Raw genomic sequence first — 19,995 nt, 5'->3', positions numbered from 1 at the left:
ACATGCACTGATATTTCAAGCTACCACCTTGTTCCTGGGTGCTTTATAAATTTTTACACAGTTATTATAATAAGAGTACAGTGTATAGTTACATCACTCATAGTTGCTATTACTGGCTTGATGCTTAAACTTTGTTCTTAAATATATTTGTTGTTTACGCTTCTTTTAATAGTAATGAATAATTGGTTATGTGTTTTCATCTGTGAGCAAACACTTTGAAACTAGTTACATCTCTGTAGACAGGAGTGGGTGAAAGGATTCCTCCCACCCATAATAAGTAGGAAATGTATTGGTTTTAAAAGAAAGGCCAACTTGGCTAACATTGAACTTGTGAATAGAAGTCTTCCGGGAACTCTGTACATGAGGGCCCAAAAAATTCTTCTGTCTATTCTTTAAAGGAACTTTTATAAGGAAAGAAGACAATTGGCTATAAAACTATAAAAATAAAATGCCGGTCACTTTAAACCTCTTAATATAAAGCTTTCAAAAATTGCATTAGACTTGGGTGACCCTTGACTAGCTGTGTCCCCTGACCACATAGTTATATGACAAGAATATATGACTTTTCTTTGATAGGCCTATTTTGTTGCATCTTATAAACCATCATACAGTACTTCAAGATAGCATGGCTCATGTAATGTTTAATAATTTTACTTTTCAATCATTTTGAATCTAATCTCACCAGAGTTTTACACTGATAGATGAAGCTTTGCAGTAGCAGTTATGGAGGACAGGGAATGGCAGGATATAAATTTGGAAACATTTGATTCTTCTTCCTATTTGTCGACCTGAAGAGTGCCTCTTACAAAACAAACCAACCAACGAAATGAACAAACGCAAACCCACAGATGTAACTCAGCATCTAGGAGACATAGTTAGGGGAAATTTCCCAATTTAAAAATAACTCCAGTGGCTCAAATAGTTTGTTTTTAGAGGACTTTCATTTAAACATGACAATATACATTTATCTCTTTTCTCTCCCTTAAACTTACCAGAATCACAAACAAGGAATAAAAGATACGAACTCAAAGTATAGGAAAGGCTTAAAGTATCAGGTAAGGCAGGGAATAAGGCATAAGCCTAAAAATAGTAGAGAAGGTTGAAATTCTGAATAAGGAACCGACAGAACTTTCCAAAGTACTTTTGCTGCTTCTTTAGGCCAGACCATTAGCTTTCCTTTATTCCTGTGGAATACCAGAAATGTGACCTTGGGGATAAGGGTGGAGGAGGCAGGATTAAGGTTTAAGACTGAAAACAGAATGATTAAGGGGATTTTATTGTCCTGAAGGGTAAGCCTCTGGTCCTTAACTACATTTGTCTCTTAGAATGAATGCAGACAGGCATCTCCCTACCCTCATTCGCTAAATCAGAAGATTGAAGAGTTTTAGAAAAGCTATCTGGTCCCAGGAAGGTTCCCACATTAAAGGGCACCCCTAACCAATCTCTGTTGTTCATTGGAAGCGCTTACCTACTCCTGGACTTTATCTCTTCACCCTACAGTGAGGTTTACCAGTTGATTAGCTCTGCCAATGTCCATGGAGCTTCTAGTCTTTATTTGCTTTACTCTTGAATGCAAATGGACAGGCAGGGATTGCTAGATACTTGGGGAACGTCTTTAGTTCCCCAAGTCTCAGACCAAACCAACAGAGAAATGGGTCTCAGAGAAACAAAGGTAATGCTACATGCTGAAGAAAATTTTCAAAGACCATAAAAAATGACCAAAACATACTTTAAACAGAATGTTTAAGGCCGGGCGCGGTGGCTCACGCCTGTAATCCTAGAACTCTGGGAGGCCAAGGCGGGCAGATCGTTTGAGCTCAGGAGTTCAAGACCTGCCCGAGCAAGAGCGAGACCCCGTTTCTACTAAAAAATAGAAAGAAATTAGCTGGGCAACTAAAAATATATAGAAATAATTAGCCGGGCATGGTGGCACATGCCCATAGTCCCAGCTACTTGGGAGGCTGAGGCAGTAGGATTGATTGAGCCCAGGAGTTTGAGGTTGCTGTGAGCCAGGCTGACGCCACGGCACACTAGCCAGGGTGACAGAAGCGGGACTCTGCCTCAAAAAAAAAACACAAAAACAAAACATTTATCAAATAAAGTTAAGAAATCTTTCAAAGTAGAACAGAAAGTCAAGAGGTGTACAGCATAAGAGATAAGGTAAGAAAATCAGAAAATAAATACAGGAGATCCAACATCCATCTAATAATGGTAATAGGAAAAGAACACAATATGTATGTTATGGGGGGCTGCAGTGAAGGGGATAAGCATAAGACCCCTTGTTAAGAAATTCGAGGACACTTGAAGAGTGAGAATTTGAAAAGCTTCCATAGATTTTTGGGGTGGGAGAAGAGATCATGTAAAAACGTTTAGGAATTAAAGTATAGTAGTCCCCAGGGTGGATGCCTGAAACCATGGATAGTACTGAACACTGTATAAACTCCGTTTTGTTTTTTTTTTGTCTGGTAACATAGATGGCTACTAAGTGACTAATGGATGTGTAGCCTATACAGCTTGAATATGCTGGACAAAGGGATAATTCACATCCTGGATGGGGCAGAGTGGGATGGTGTGAGATTTTTATCACACTATCAGAATAATGTGTAATTTGAAACTTCTGAATTGTTTGTTTGGAATTTTCTGTTTAGTATTTTTGTCCTACAATTGACTGCAGGTAACTGAAACTGTGGGAAGTGAAACGGTGGATAAGGGCCGAGGGGGTGGTGGTGGGGGGCTACTGTAGTTTCTTTATACTTTTCAACTGTAACACTGGACACTAGAGGCTGGAATTTAATAGAGCAAAGCCTTCAAAATGAGAGGAAATTTATTTCTAGCTAAACTTACAAATGTGAAGATAGAGTAAAATAATGTCCCACACCATACACCCTTTCTTAGAAAGATACTGGTGGATAATAAATCAAAGAAAAGGAAGACTTAGAATCCAGTGAGGATAGAAGATAGAAGTAAAGGGAAGTTCCTGGATACTAGTGGTGCAGCAAGCCTAGAAATCAGCCAACTCAAGAAAAGGAAAGAAGAGTGAAGGAGGTTAGTCGCTAGTGAGGGTATAGAAACAATAGCTTACCTGCTCATTTGATCATGTGAAAAATATCATGAGAAGGTTTTACGTTACATTGAAGAGTTTGGGAAGAATGAATGATAGGTGTAAAGAAAACTAAGCAAATAAAAAAAGTGCTTATTAACTTTATAAAAGACAAAACTTGAATGGGAAAGGAAATATCCTGTATGATCTATCAGTCAGGATAGGCAGTAGAAATAACACTGTGCCCCCCTATTGCCTCCCTACCCTCAAGCCCAGGCAGATGGAAGCTGTATCTCAACGTAAGTACACACTGTCACAGCAGGGGTAGAGGAGTAGCAAAGCATGCACTGGTCCCTAGATTTCCATTTGTAAGTGACACAAGTACTTCTCATATTTATTGGCCCAAGTCAGTCACACCTGACTTCAAGGGTGAGGGAGATGGCAGGGAAATCCATTTCTGCCTGCAAGGAGAACTAGGATGTTTGTGAACTGCTGTAGTCATTACCACACTTGGCTCAGGAGTGAGGAGTCATGATGTAAATGGAATATTGTTAACTTTACTTTAACTATATCCTATGGATGGGGCAACAGATAGTGAGGGTGGCCGGATAAACATCTATCACAATAGACAATGTATAAAATTGGTAACTGAGGTAGTAGCAATATAAACATGTTAAAAATATGGGGGTAAATACCAAAAAAAAAAAAAAAAAAAAAACCAGCTAAAAAAGTTACAATTGGTTTGCCTGTACGGAGTAGGACTAATGGCAAGAAGGGTTGGGCAAGAAACTGGCTTTTCATTATAGGCTTTTGAATATTACCTTTATTGTGATAAAAAATAAAAGTCTCTAATATCCATAATTATAGGGTGGTTGTAAGAATCAAATGGGATCATAGATAGATGTTAAATGTATATATAATAGCTAACACAGAGACTGAACGATTGTTTGTGGGCTGATGTTAGGTCTCTTTCTTTTTCCTGTTGTGATGAGCCTTTCCCAACATTTCAGAGTGCCTAGTTTGGAGCTGCTTATAGCATTGCTTTCAATGAGGGGATTTGGGGGCAAATGTTGTTTCCTATTGAAGGTACAGAAAGCTCATAGGAATTTTTAGTCTTCCGAGTTCAAGTGCCACTCAAAGCCTTACGTTCAAATAACTTCCCTGGGAATTAGGAGAAACACATGCCACTTGTTTTTAGACTCCAGTGGCAGATATGTACAAGTTGAAATTAAACTCGTATTTCATATGTTTTCTTCTTAGGACAGACCAGAGATTTGTTTTATGAAGGGCGCTTATGAACAGGTGATTAAGTACTGTACTACATACCACAGCAAAGGGCAAACCTTGTCACTTACCCAGCAGCAGAGAGATATGTACCAACAAGAGAAGGCACGTATGGGCTTAGCTGGACTCAGAGGTAAGGCCATTTCAGCATAGTCCCCTGGAGTGGAACGGTAGAACCCTCTTTTAATTTCAGATGAATTTATGCTTCACATCTGAGCTGTCCAACTCTATTCCAGGCTTTGTAGAACCTTTGCCATTTCTGAGGTGTTATGTTTTAGTTGGCAAACTGACCCCCAAAAGACAGAAATTTGAGAATGTAGCAAAATATGAAATCTCTGGTTCTTTCAGACCTCTAGTGGTCTCTGAGTAGGAAATACAGATTTTATTTTAAAGAAGTTTATCTTATAAGAAGGGAGATAAGGATTAAAGTAAAATGATGTTACTCTTATTTTGTTACTTTGTCTTATTTGTTAATAGAATTAAAATACTTTCTAAAAATTAAAGTCTTAAGCCTCTAATTTGTCCTTGAGGTGATTGCTAACTGGATCCTCATCTGCCGTCTCTCTTCTTTTGCCCTTTACTAGGGAGGTAAAGAAGTGCCCAGATAGTGCTTACGTACGTGCTGCTGACTGCACGCCAGTGGGGAGAGGGTCTTCTGGGCTTGCACAATCAGGCCACCTCTCTTAGGGATGTCATGTACAGGATTGGAGGGGCAGGGTTTAGGGCCATACCTCATTCTTACCTTCTAAATGATCATCTGGCTTGTGCTGAATATATGTAGTTACATAGTCTCTCAACGAAATTGGAAGAGTTGGCTTCCTTAATTTTATTAATGAAAGAGAAGTCTAAGCACTGCAGTTTCTGGGAGAAAGGTTATTATAAGAACAGAAGTCTATAAATCTATTCAAATGTTTTAAACCTAAAGAAAGCCCTTGTTTGAGAGAACCACAAATAAGAAAAATTTTCACATAACTTGTTTTCCTAAGTTTAGAAAGATATTCTTGTGGATAGAGAATATCACCCCCAGCCTAGTGCCTTACTTTATTATGTCCTTGCCTCTCTGGACCCTCTGCACCAGCCCCCAGGCTCCTGAGCCAAGGTCACTCTGCATACCCTGCCCAGAGTTTGGTGTAGCTCATCTGAGGTATGGGCTGTATTATGATCATCTTAACACCTCACCCTCTGTCTCCAAGGAAATGGGACATGGAGCTCCTGGCTGAGAAATTGTTTTGGAAATGGTTCTATTTTTGTATTAAAAAAAATTGTTTTAAATAAAAATAACTCTTTCTTCCCCCTTTTCTCTTTATAATGTAAGAGGCTTTGATGGCGGGTTCCAGAGTTTCTGGGGTTTCTTCCCACAGGCCTGAATCTTGAACATGCTCCTGAACCTCACCTCAGTCCTCATACCTTCTGGACCCTTGAAGCCAAGGAAGATTCGTTCTCCCAGCATCAATTCTGGGGCAGGAGGAACCTCTTCTCTGGTTGAGCTGGGCCAGGCATAAGAGTAGCACTAACTCTGAGACCACAGAATTTTAATAAATTTATCAAGCCAAATGTACAATGCTAACTGGACATTCTGAGGAAGGGGGCACAGGGAGTGCCCCCACACATTGTATCCCCACTCCCTGCTGAATAGTGGGCACACCAAACTGGTGGCTCCAGCTTCAGGAAGCTCAAATACTCTGGCTCAGAGTAACACCTTTGATGCCCTTGCACCCCATTCAGATTGCCACCCCAGCTAGGGAAAGGGAATGACACTAGTGAGGCTTGGCCCAGAATTACAGTTGTTAGAGCAACGGGGAGCTTAGGAGACAGGAGGGTAACTACAGGGAGGCATTGTAGCCAGGAAAGAGGGTTTTGGTTGCTAGGGCCTATATGTTAAGGAGCAGTGGCAGCTCCTGGGAACTGTTCCTGGGAAAACTGTTACAGGGGGCCTGTTGCTCCCCTGGGTCACCTTCTCTCTGCTTGCTGACATCTGGAGCTTTGACCCTTTCTTTTTTAATCTACTTTTGCTAAGATGCACTTAATTTTTTTTTTTTAACAAAAGGGTTTCAGAGGACAGAATGTAAACCCGTTTCCCTCCCCTTTTGAGCTTCTGGGATGTCATCACTTTCAGTTTGTTGGGTTTGTTTTCAACTGTTCGTAAAACATTGAAACAGTTAAAAACAACAACAAAAAAGCAGAGTTTTGTTACTCTCAGCAGCACTCAGCAAGAAGTTTCAAAGTTGACATGGATTTAGAGACCTTAAAGAGGTCTTAAAGGTCTGGTATGTGCACCCTGTTTTTCTTAGTTTTTGGAACAAAGTTTTTACATTTCTTTATTTTCACTAACTCTTTTCCTCTGAAGGATTGTGGAGGTTTGTGTATGTGGTGTTTTGTGTTGAAACATCATGAAGTAGACCAAGTTGGTTGAAGAGAAAATATTTGTTCATAGGGTTTGGGGAAACATTCTGGTCATTTGTCTCTTGCTTCATGTCTCCTCTTCTTTCTCTGTTCTCTACTCCCTCCTCACTGAGATTCCCATAATGAAGAAAAGAAAGATTTTAAATTTCTATTGATATGTACTTATGTTGTATCTCATAAAAGTTAATTTTCTTAAAATACTTGTGGTTCTTAATTTTGAAATTAGAGTATATGTTGTTTTAGGTCAGGAGCCTTTCACACACAAAAAGTTTACCTGTCCTTGACCCAAAGAGGAGTAGTAGATTCTCATTTGTGTTAAAGAAGCAAATAAATACAGGCTACTAACCTCTAGGCTACTGTCGTCCTCCATTGGGAGTACCCAGGGCTGATCTTTTATTCTAAGTATTTTCTGACACACAAAATCCTTCTGTTGCTTTCTGTCTCTGTCCCAGGCACCAGGGACTGTCAAGTGGCTCATTGTCTCAATAGTGAAAGCCTTTGGGGCCTACATCTACATAAATAGTTAGGTATATGACTCTCAACATTGGAGAAATAAAAGTTACTTGCCTTTAACCTTGGCGTTTCAAATACATCTTATATACCTTCTGTTTGAACAAGAGTAAATAACTTCTTTTGATCTTTCTGGGACTTTTCAGTCTCCCCTTGAAGTATTTTTGTTTAGTTTGTCTGCTTGTGTGTGTGTATGTGTGTGTTTTGTACGTTGTTTAGTTTAATGATATTCCAGATGCAGGCACATCCCTTTGGTTAATAAAGATAGTTACCAGAGGTTCCAGAATTCTGAGAGTAAGCTAAATTTGGGAAATGAACAATGCTTTTTGTTATATCTTAAGTGCTTACGAATGACAGGAAACTAACTATAAATAATATGGTGTGGTATTTATATATTCTTAGAGAATCAAAGTTAAAAATAAGAAATGTCTGTTGATGTTACAGAAAGAGTACAAGAAAATAAACTATTGTTGGTATTAATGGTTTTACAACCACTTTCCAGGTTAACTTTACCTCCCAGGGTTTGTCATGTATGAAATTGTTCTAGGCTGTGTATAATTAATTAATATAGCCTTCTCTTCAGGCTATTGAATTTTTCTGGAGACCTATGAAATGGAAAGATGAAGATACATTAGAAGCCACCTTCAAAGGTGTCTGTTTAAAATTGACTTTAAAGCTTGACAAAACCATAGTTTCTCTAAATAATTAATAGTATTTTCTAAAGCGACAGTAGTTTCTATTGAAAGTAGCTGCATGTGGTTGCTCTGTGAAAACATTCTTCATTCTCCCTCATTTGCCTTCTCTGCCTAACAGTTCTTTAGTTTTATTCTTTTCAGTTTTGAATACTTAAAGCAACCCCATATCCAGAACCATGAAACGGCAATCTCTTGGCATGTGATAATTTTGATTTTTAGAGATTATATAGTACCCACAAATGACACTGTAGTCTAAAAGTGACTTCTTTGAAAAGTGATACTATTTCCAAATTGATCATCTAGATTCTAATGTTTCTGTGACTCACATTTTCTTTTTTGGATTTTATTATTTCCTAAGTTCTTGCTTTGGCTTCTGGTCCTGAACTGGGACAGCTGACATTTCTTGGCTTGGTGGGAATCATTGATCCTCCTAGAACTGGTGTGAAAGAAGCTGTTACAACACTCATTGCCTCAGGAGTATCGATAAAAATGATTACTGGAGATTCACAGGAGACTGCAATTGCAATTGGTATAACTAAACTGCTTCCTTTGTTTTTGATACAAAATTGTGGGCAAAAATTGATTATTAAAGTTTAAAAAGTAATATTAGTGAAAATACATAATCATGAAATCACCTATATATTTTATACAGAGAAGGGTAATTATTTTTGACCTCATAATGCACTATGCTGAAGATAAAAGAACTAGATCATGAATATGAAAGGAAACATGAATTTAGTTTTTCCTTTCAACTTTTTAATTTTCAAAGCAGACTTGTACATAATTTGGAAGAAAATAGCTTGTTATATGTATTTCTGTTTTCTTTTATATATATGCACACACATGTACACATACACCTGTGTTGTTTGAATGCTATTTAAGGGTATCGTAAGTACAGTATAACGAGGAAAAAGAATGAAAATTAATCTCCCAGAGCTTATAAACTATAATTCATAGTGATAACTTTAACAGTTTGCCAAACTCTGTTAATTCTTATTTTATTAATTTGGAGAGGGGCTGGGCCAGAATTTCAAACTTAGAAACATAATACTTTTAGGAGAGTAACTTTTCAATGTTTACTTTCATTTACGTACAACTACATGATTACCACAGATCCACTACCATTTTGTCTGGCTTTGGATACTGTACTTAAAATACACTCTGATCTTCATTAAAATTGAGCTGTTGAGAAGAATCCGATTGGCCTAGTTTCAGTTCTTAGGTGTGCTGGCTTAAGTAGTGAAAACTCTATTCTTAAACTTAAATAAAAATAAAACAGTCAAACAGGAAATCCTGGACTTATTCAGATAGATTTATTTTACAAGTAGTTGGTCCTGTGGTTCCTTGATATGATAAAATGTAAAGACATTTTATATTTTAAAAGAGAGTAGATTAGCAAATCATAGTAAATGAACATTATGTTGACTAACCCATCAAGCAAAAACAATTTGGTTAATTTCATTTTCTCTCTCTTTTTACTTTAGCCAGTCGTCTGGGATTATATTCCAAAACGTCCCAGTCAGTCTCAGGAGAAGAAATAGATACAATGGATGTCCAGCAGCTTTCACAAATAGTGCCAAAGGTAGGCGTAGACTAAAGCCTTTTAGACTGAAGGGCCTTATTCTTTCATTTTTATTTTTTATTTGTACAAATTTATGGGGTACATGAAAAATGTTGTTACATGTATATAATGCATAGTGATCAAGTCAGGAAATTTAGGGTGTTTATCACCCAAGTATGATACATTTTTGTTAAGTATAGTCATCCTGCTCTGCTACCAAACATTGAATTTATTCCTTTTATCTTATGTATGTTTGTACCTTTTAACCCACTTCTCTTTATCCTACTTTCTCACCCAACTCAACCTTCTCTGACTCTGTTACCTGTCTGTTCACTCTCCAGCTCCATGTGTTCAAACTTTTTATGTGTTCCCACATAGAATTGAGAACATGCAATATTTGTCTTTCTGTATCGGAGTTGTTTTACGTAAGATAATGGCTTCTAGTTTCATCCATGTTGTTGCAAACGGCATGATTTTATTCTTTTTTATGACTGGATAGTGTTCCATGACAAAGACTGATGTGTGGGTACATAAATTCCATATGAAGTGCCCTGTAAGAGGTGGGCAACATTTTTCCAAGTTGTTCAGATTTCTTTGTCTCATTGTTACTTAACCTATATATGCACATATATTTGTATGTCCTTTAAAATAAGTGCTAATTTGGCATTCATTTGATTAATCATTTTCTAGCCATCCATTGTCATTAATAAAATGTGCTACCTTCTCCTTTTGCTTCATTTATTTTATATTTACAACTTCAAGTTATGTATTAAGAATATGGAATTTCTTGTTGTTATATTTTAACCTAAAGCTTGTCTTTCTATAATACTTTTTTTCTGATTAGAAAATGTATACATTAAAAATGCATGTCCATTATAGAAAACTTGAAAAATATAGAAAAGTGAGAGTTACAAGCAATCCAACCCATACATTCAAAGGTTGTGCATCTGCAGAGCACCCAAGATAAGTTAACGCGTTTTGACTTTTTAAAAGATGTGTTTAATAACACAACCTGGGTGGTACTTTATATTGTTATAATCTGTAACATTTTACATAACTTTGGCATTTCTGAAATCATTAAAATTAGAAAACATGTTTTTGATGGCTGCACAATATTTTGGTTGAGTATACCATGTGTATGTGTATATAAACACAGTGTATATATGGATATGTAACCATTTTTTTGATGAAATTGGAGCTTCCATTTATTTTTTACTACTGTAAATAATACTTTAAGGATAATAGTAGCAACCATTTACCATGTGCCAGACAATGTATATAATTACATTATCTAATTTACTCCTTATAGTAGTCACTTTATAAAAGATAGGCAATCCCATTTTTAAAATTTTAATAATTAATAGACTTTTTAGCACAATGTTAGATTTATAGCTAATTAAGCAGATAATACAAAGAATTCTGCATACCTACCCCATCTCCATCCTCCACTCTTTACAGTTTTCCCTCATATTAATATCCTGCATTAATGTAGTATATTCATTGCAATTAATGAACCAATATTGATACATTATTATACTTCATGGTTTATGTTAAGGTTTTTTTTTTGTGTGTGTGTGTCGTACATTTCTAGGGGTTTTTACAAATGTATAATGACAAAACATTTCGTACAGAGTAGTTTCATTGCCCTAAAAATCCCATGTTCTACTTTTTCATTTTGTGCCACCTCCCCTTGAATCTCTGACAACTACTGATCTTTTTACTGTCTATAGTTTGGCCTTTTCCAGAATGTCATATAGTTGGAAGAATACCATATATAGTCTTTAAAGACTGTTTATTTTTACTATGCACTAGTAAAACATAAGGTGCCGTTATGTCTTTCCCTGGGTTGGTAATTCATTTCTTGGAACACTAAATAATATTCCATTGTATGAATGTGCCACTGTTTAACACTTTACCTTTTGAGGGACATCTTGGTTGCTTCCAGGTTTGGCAGTTATGATTAAAGCAGCTATAAACATGCATATATAGTAGATACAAGTTTTCAACTCATTTTGGGGAAATACCAAGGAAGCACAATTGCTGAATTAGATCATATGATATGGTAAGAGTATGTTTAGTTTCGTAAGAAACTTAGGCAATCCCATTTTTATAGATGAGGAAATTGAGGCCCAGAGTTCTTAGGAGACTTGACTGGTATCTCAGAGCTGGTGGGTTGGTGGCATTTGAACTGGAACCCAGATCTTTGTAACTCCAAAGTTCATCTGTTTGCTGTTTCTTTATTGTATTTAAGACTTTGTGCCCATCTCTGATTATTTCTGTAGACTAAATTCCTACATGTGAAATGATTGGATTCCAGTGATCAACAGATTTGTAAGGCTCTTAACATGTATTGCTGAATTGTCCTCTGAAAAGGCTTCTGTTTATATTTTCATAGGCTGTGCTTCATATCGTAGCATTAAGTCCCTAGACCTCTAGCCCCACTTTCTCATCCTCTAGCAAGCAGTTAGATTTTGGATGTGGTTACTACTAGAAATGAACATTTTTGCTTATCTGTGTTTTTTCTTTCTCAAACTGTAATCACTCATGAATGCTGCTTTTTGAGAGAGTGTATCATAATCCCAAAAGGCGCAATCCTGAACACCCTAATCCCACATGTTGCAATCCCAAAAGATCAAAATTTCTAAAGTCTAAAATCCTGAAAACTCACAAACCCAGAAATATAATTCTGGAAAAAATAATATAATTTTTAAAGATACTTATTTACATTTTAAAAAGGGGATTTATTTCAGAAACAGCAAACACTGTTGGCATTAGCAGTGTGATGGTTGTGAGAATCTTTGATAGTTTGAATAGTGGTTTCAGTGATGTGGGGTGGTAGTGGTAATAGCCTGATTAGGATGAATTCAGAGAGAATGGGAGACAGCAAGTAGAGACAACTTTCTAAGAGTTTTGCTCCAAAAATTCTCTCCTCTCCTGTTTCAGTATTTTTTCCCTTGCTGCTGCATTTTACCACCAGTATACAAACATGCTGTTTTTCCTTCTATAAAAAAATCAAAAAGGCGGAAAGGTAGGGTGACAGCTGAAATGGGAAGGGAAGGGGAGTTTTCATTCTTTTTTAAATGGAAGGAATAACATGTTTGTGTACTGATGGTAAAGATGCAGTAACAAGGAAAAAATTTTGATATGGGGGAAATTTCTGGAGTAATGGAGTAATGATCAAATAGGTAAGAAGGGAGAATATTTGACCTGCAATAGGAGTATATTTGGTTCATCTTTGGTAAATGAGAGAAGGATAGTGCCTGAATACAGATACCGGGTGGTGGGAATTATGGAAATTCTCTTCTGATTGTCTGAAGTAGGACACAAGGTGGTTAGCTGAGATTGAGGCTGGAGAAAGGGAATAGGTTGGAGGTATGAGGAGAGAAAATTAATATGATCTAATCCTCTAGGAGAGTAGGTATGAGAATGGTTTATTAGGTGGTTATTGAAATCACCATGACTTAAAAATATTGTTAGAGTGACAATGGAGACAAGTTAAAATTGTTGTGAAATGAGGGGTTATGACTTCTGGAGCAGTGAATGCCTACAGTAAATGGGAAGTATAGTTTCACGTGGCATTCAAAACTGAAGTTTTATGAAGGCAGAATGGAGGACACATACCCCAGCTTTAGGCCTCCCTGGTAGTAGTATTTGAAAGGCCTATAGAGATAGCAGTTTTTTGTAGAAAAATTAGGTTAGAGCAAGGAGAAAAAGAGTCAGAGATACAGGAGATTTTGTTGCTGACTGACTGTGGGGCACATTGTAAGGATTTTAGGAGACCAAGAGATGGAGTCATAAAAAGGGATGAAAAGATAAGATCATATGAGCTGTCTGGAGGTACAGTGGAAGAGAGGCTAATGAATTAAACTGAGTAAAAGAGAATAAGCAGACATTGACACTGTAAAAAAAAAAAAAAAAAAGTCTACAGACATTGAGAAACAGCTGTTCTTTATCTCCCCTGAAGACACAACAAAGGGAAAAGGCTATTTTAGTTGTGTGTCGGTTTCATGAGGAAACAGATGCAAGAGAATTTTTCCTTTTTCTGTCTCTGGAACATTTCAAGAATAGACTGTTATCTTTTCAGAGTTTACACATAATGATATAAATTGAATGACTTGTTTGGATTTTGTATTCCCTGTGGTGCCTTGGGTAAAAGTTGAAATGACCATGTCAAATGAGTGTCTTAACAAATGTGTGGCATATTGCTTAAGCTTAATGTCTGTGGCAAATTCAATACAGCTCACCTTGAAAAGTAAAAATATCACTGTTAAGAGTGCATGGGTTAGTCTGATATTTCTTAATATTGAAGATTTTTAGTATCTCCTGTATTTTAACAGGTTGCAGTATTTTACAGAGCTAGCCCAAGGCACAAGATGAAAATTATTAAGGTGAGTGTCTAAGAATCAGATTATTTTATTTTTGCATACAAAATGCTGCTAGTTTGTCTTTTATGTTTGCATTACAAGGACTGTCAGAAGTATTGTGAAGCAAAACAGGTTTTTTTTTTTTTTTTTAAGAGCTTGACATGGAAACACTAATAGAGAATTTAGTTGGCATAGGAATATGTAGAAAAAAATTTTAATGAATTATCTGCAAATACAGCTTTCTTTAAACAGTTAGACAAGGTAAAAATATGTTCTGACAAGGGTCCATAGCTAAATCATCCCAATGTGAATAGTGGTAACTAGTTAGAAACTAAGTAAATACACCAAGAAAACAATGTTATAAGAATGTGAACAGTACTTAAAAGGCTATGGTTATTTATATTAATTAGTCAAATTGACATAGTGTCCAGTAGTTAATAGACTTAAGTTGTTAATCACAATAGCCAGCCATTGTATATACAGTTCAGAGTTTCTCAACTTTAGTACTATTGACATTTTGGACTGGATAATCCTTTGTTGTGAGTGGCTGTTCTGTGTGTTGTATTAATAGAGTGTATAGTAGCATCCCAGTGGCACCCCTCAAGTCATGACAATCAAAAATGTCTCCAAATATTGTCAGGTGTCCCCTGGGAGACAAAATTGCCCCTAGTTGAGAATCATTGTATAGTAGACTGAAGATGAGACTTTAGACATATAGTTCTCCCAGATGAGAATATAGTAACAACTTTTTCTAAGCTTTATCTTATTAAGACCTCCATCTATTGAGGTCTTAATAAAAAATGTAATGGAAAAAAAATAATCAGTTGTCTGGGTGTAGAGGCACGTACTTGTAGTTCTAGCTACTTGGGAAGCTGAGGCAGGAGGATCACTTGAGCCCAGTAATTCGAGACTGCAGTGAGCTATGATTGTATTACTTTACTCTAGCCTGGGTGACAGAGCGGGACCCCGTCTCAAAAAAAAAAAAAAAAAAAAGATTGTTTATCCCTTTGTCTTTATGGAAGCAACATTTTGGTCAGAATTCTTTCTTCCCTGCTACTTCTCCGTGCCAGTCTTTGCAGAAGAATGGTTCAGTTGTAGCCATGACAGGAGATGGAGTAAATGATGCAGTTGCTTTGAAGGCTGCAGACATTGGAGTCGCAATGGGCCAGACTGGTACAGATGTTTGCAAAGAAGCGGCAGACATGATCCTGGTGGATGATGATTTCCAAACTATAATGTAAGTTTTGTTACAGTGAATGCATATCAGAAAATCTTTCCCTATCTTTTCCTACACTCCATCCCCAGACAATTCAACTGGAAAAGAATTAGCAGTAAATTAATTGGGTAAACTGTTTCTGGATTAATTAATCTTATTTGATGGCCTAGTGTATACTTCTGGACAAAATGATTTGTGTGGATGGAATAGGCATAATGAATGACAGGGGCCATTCATTTAAGAAATATTTGCTGAGTGCCAGCCATATGTCACATATTTCTGGGCACTAGTATGGTGGTACAACAGTGAACCTTCATGGGGCCTGTATTTCTGATTACGTTCAGGTAATCAGAAATGTATATACTTAAAATAAGTATTAAAAATTGTTAAGTTCATATCCATACCTATTTTCTTATATCAGTAGTTATTCATGTTGCCCTCATTTCATGGTATAATTTATTAACTTTGAATAGGTTTGTTTGTTTCAGCCCCAGTTTCCAATTGATTTAAGACTCCAGCGTAATACCTCGTGGTATCAGTTTCACAGTGGTCAGGTGTGGGGCGTGTGAGTTCCATTTTTTTGATAACCACCTATTGGATGACCTGGATAATTCAGTTTCATGACAGATTCTCAGTACATGTCCTAGGGTACTGCGTTACTCCATTTCTGCCTAAAGTGAGCCATTTGGGTGCTCTCAGGGCTCAGAGTATTTGCCAGGCTCCTCCAAGGATATAAGAGTTTTTTTTCTTTCCCATGTTAGAATTATATTAAAATCTTACAAGAAAGGGGAAGTTGTCTAAAAGACATTTTTCTAGATTCAGCCAAATGAATGAGAGAATTTATTCGAATCTTTGCAAACCATATTCTTTATATAATTCTTCTACAACATATTATCTACTTGTGTGTACATGGAGCAAAAGATACCTTAAATTTTATAATTCTTAAATACCTCATTGCTGTTTGATTCCTGACACACACTAATCCTTTACCTTGCATCTTTACCTCTAAGAAAATGAGCTTAAATGGGTAAAAAGCATCATTTTAGTATCATAAATGCATAGTATTGTCTCTTGTGTGGAGAAACAGTGTATGACTTTAATGTTGAAATATATTCTTAAGAATAAGAATTTTGGCCGGGCGCGGTGGCTCACGTCTGTAATCCTAGCACTCTGGGAGGCTGAGGTGGGCAGATCGTTTGAGCTCAGGAGTTTGAGACCAGCCTGAGCAAGAGCGAGACCCCATCTCTACTAAAAATAGAAAGAAATTATATGGACAGCTAAAAATATATATAGAAAAAATTAGCCGGGCATGGTGGTGCATGCCTGTAGTCCCAGCTACTCGGGAGGCTGAGACAGGAGGATCGCTTGAGCTCAGGAGTTTGAGGTTGCTGTGAGCTAGGCTGACGCCACGGCACTCACTCTAGCCTGGGCAACAGAGTGAGACTGTCTCAAAAAAAAAAAAAAAAAAAGAATAAGAATTTTAATATTGTGTAATGAAACTGGTTGTAATTTTGTGAAGCTTAGAGGCTTGGCTTTAATTCTTTGCTAAAATAAATATTTCTATTTTTTTCTAATTTTAGTTATGTGACGAAAATAATAGATTGTTTTTAGTGATACATGTGTTGTATTGGTCGGAAATTTATTTTCAAAATTAGCTCCACAGTGTTTTAGTATAGATAAAGCTTTATTTTTATGTGATAATATTTTCTCATTTCATCTTTCTTTATTTTTAAAATTTCAGGTCTGCAATTGAAGAGGGTAAAGGGATTTATAATAACATTAAAAATTTTGTTAGATTCCAGCTGAGCACGTAAGTTTGCAAAAATTTTGTCACTATGGGTCTTCTAGATAAATTATATGAAAAGTAGAACTTAAGTAGAATGCCTAGGAACTTCTGCCCTGTATTTCTGAGGATTGTTCATATGTAAGGTTTCCAGAAAGACAATTAATTGTATTCTGAAATTAAAAATGGCATAACAAGTAGGTTCTACATGTGATAATTAGATGTCTGTGTCATCATCAAAGCATATAAACCTTTGTGCTTTATTTAATAGCTCATTGAAATAACTAAGGAAGGGATGAGTTACATCTCATTGCTTCCTCTTGATATCTTTTTCCGAAAGTAGGAGTTTTCTGTAGTCAAAAGACAGTTACAAAAATGTTGTTGAAACTGTTAATTGTTATGTAGATTTTAAAATCTTTCTCTATTTGCTTTTGTTGTCTAAACATCTTGAAAATCTTTGTTAAAATACTCTTAGCTTTAAAATGTCCACATTAATGAAGCATAGGTTACTTGAAATACAGTAACAGTGTTACTGTGTCACAGTAGTAACATGAGATTTTTAAATGCTAAAAAAGTGGTATCATAAAATCAGCAAGAGTTTACTGTGCTGACAGATTTTTAAATGACTCTCTTTTTCAACAGGAGTATAGCAGCGTTAACTTTAATCTCATTGGCTACATTAATGAACTTTCCTAATCCTCTCAATGCCATGCAGATTTTGTGGATCAATATTATTATGGATGGACCCCCAGCTCAGAGGTGAGAGTTTTTCATGTTGAACAAAAAAGATAAGGAATGTGCGATACCCTGATAATTAAGTTTTGAAATTTTATTTATGGATGGCTTTGGAAAACTTTGCAGCAACATGTTTGTTACATATTGTGTGATGTGTGCATATCATTTATTCTCTTTGAGTATTCATTCATGCTGTGTGGATCTGAGCCTTTGCACTGTTAGATGCCTATCCTCAGGGGGAGAAGAGATCAGGGAACAGGTGTAATTCCTGTCCTCAGGAAGTAAGCTTTTTATTTCTAAGAGTTGGATGTAATGGGGAAATCTCTGAAGTCAGTGTTATTACCTAGGTTCTTTTGTCAGTTTTACAGACTTTGGGAAAGTATTAAAGGACCTGACCATCTAACTGTTTTCTTTTATAATAATGGGGCAGTTGAGTGATACATGTCATTGGCCACTGAAACAAATCATCCTAGTCTAGTGGTTCTTATATGAAAGACAATTTCAAAGTCCAGTTGGTAGATCATGTATTTCACACCCTATTTGAAATAAGTAAACTTATATGCAAATGGAATTCGACAGTTTTTTGAAAGTTAACCATCAGTCCTCTATCAAACTGTCAAAAAGAATAGAGAAATAATGAAAAATTAGTGGTTATTTTTGAGTAATCATAGCCAGGTTTTTCTTTATGATTCATCATTTTGTCCATAACAGTTTTCTGTATAATTGAGGTTAATTAGGTGAAAATAACAAATCCAAACCTTAAAATTTTAATTCATTTTTCTATTTGCTTTTAAGCCTTGGAGTAGAACCAGTGGATAAAGATGTTATTCGTAAACCTCCTCGCAACTGGAAGGACAGCATTTTGACTAAAAACTTGATACTTAAAATACTTGTTTCATCAATAATCATTGTTTGTGGAACTTTATTTGTCTTCTGGCGTGAGGTATATCTGTTGGATAAGCTACTGTATTAACCTGTGTTCTGTAGGATAGGATTCTTAGTTATTTTGGTATCTTATCCAGAAGGCTGGGCAGTTTTAGGAGAGCTCTTTGAGTGAAAAATACGATAACATTTTGAATGAGTTTGATTTCAATCTTTATGGAAAATAGAATTTTTGATTCATATGTTAGAATAATTTAAATCTGCTGAGAGGTATCAGATACAATAAAAATTAATGCATGAAAATTTTGAGGAAAGTTAAAAAATATGAATATATAACTACTTTATTAAATAATGACAGTATTTTAATATCTAATATAGTTATGAGAAGATTTTTACTTTTATTATTTAGATTATAGCTATTAGGTGATTTATAGGAAATTTAGGTAGCTTTTATGTTTCATAGCTTAGACTAAAGGTATTTTATCCTAATGGAAAGAAAATATTAACATTTTAAAAGCATACGGTATTTGTCTATTAAATTTAGCAACTAAAAAGGTCATTTTGTTATTTCCTTTTTACAGCTACGAGACAATGTGATAACACCTCGAGACACAACAATGACCTTCACGTGCTTTGTGTTTTTTGACATGTTTAATGCACTAAGTTCCAGATCCCAGGTATGCTTAGGGTGATCTCAGTTGATTGACTCAATTGAGTAGAGCACTCTTTAATAATAAGTAGGTAAAAATTATGGGTTTTTAGATTTGCTTAGTTTTGTAGCCATAGATTATAGCCCCAGAGACAACCTTTTTATAAACATGGGCCCCATGAAGATGGGACATCTGCAGGGGGCTAAGCCTTATGTTTGACTAGAACATCAAAGTAAATCACAGGTGGTATCATCTGATCTTTCTTCTTTCCATTATCTTATTAGCTGTAGCATAAGATAGATTCAGGTTAACATCTGAGCATAAGACAAACATTATGGATTCGTTAAGATGATATTATATTAGTCTCATTTTAGAAAAATTTCTTGCTTGGAGTACAAGAACAATACGTGTAAATTAATTTTTTTCCCATCATTTCTGTTAGCATGTTAAAGCCGTTAGAACATTTCCAACATTGTATCTGAAGGCATGACTGCATCTTCTTAGTCGAACTGTTTTGCTAGAAAATAATGGGCTAGAACCTAGGCTAGTGGTACCTTTTCAGAGCATATTGTCCTTGAAAACTAGTTTCAGTTGAGGCATGACTATTCCTTTCAGTTTTAAAGCACTGTATGAATCCTTAACTATTATATCTATTACCATTTGCCATGCTCGAACATTTCTAAGTACAGTGAATTGCACTAATTCAAACTAATTTTTTTTTTTTGCCTGCTGCTGCTTCTGAGATAATAGACTAATTCTTGAAGAAGCTGTAGTATTCATTTTTTTTTTTTAATGAAAGTGGTTTTACTTTTTCAGTACACATAACTAGGTTCATTTTTCAAGAAAGAATTTTAGATTATCTACCTTAATGA

General features: G+C 35.9%; 1 protein-coding gene across 5 annotated transcripts in view; it reads left to right on the top strand.

Moving 5' to 3' along the window:
• The window catches only part of ATP2C1 (ATPase secretory pathway Ca2+ transporting 1), a 143,601-nt gene that overhangs the window by 107,811 nt on the left and 15,795 nt on the right, over nucleotides 1-19,995 (top strand). For all 5 annotated transcript variants that reach the window (XM_069475429.1, XM_069475428.1, XM_069475426.1 and 2 more), the window contains 9 exons: nucleotides 4,301-4,457; nucleotides 8,291-8,461; nucleotides 9,417-9,514; nucleotides 13,831-13,881; nucleotides 14,928-15,094; nucleotides 16,815-16,883; nucleotides 17,499-17,615; nucleotides 18,387-18,534; nucleotides 19,055-19,150. In XM_069475429.1, coding sequence (XP_069331530.1) covers nucleotides 4,301-4,457; nucleotides 8,291-8,461; nucleotides 9,417-9,514; nucleotides 13,831-13,881; nucleotides 14,928-15,094; nucleotides 16,815-16,883; nucleotides 17,499-17,615; nucleotides 18,387-18,534; nucleotides 19,055-19,150 — 1,074 coding nt within the window. The remainder of the gene's footprint in view (nucleotides 1-4,300; nucleotides 4,458-8,290; nucleotides 8,462-9,416; nucleotides 9,515-13,830; nucleotides 13,882-14,927; nucleotides 15,095-16,814; nucleotides 16,884-17,498; nucleotides 17,616-18,386; nucleotides 18,535-19,054; nucleotides 19,151-19,995) is intronic.

The sequence above is a fragment of the Eulemur rufifrons genome, chromosome 7 (genome assembly GCF_041146395.1).
Source record: "Eulemur rufifrons isolate Redbay chromosome 7, OSU_ERuf_1, whole genome shotgun sequence".
NCBI lineage: Eukaryota > Metazoa > Chordata > Mammalia > Primates > Lemuridae > Eulemur > Eulemur rufifrons.
Note: the sequence above shows the minus strand (reverse complement) of the source record. Positions and strands in the feature narration are given on the sequence as shown.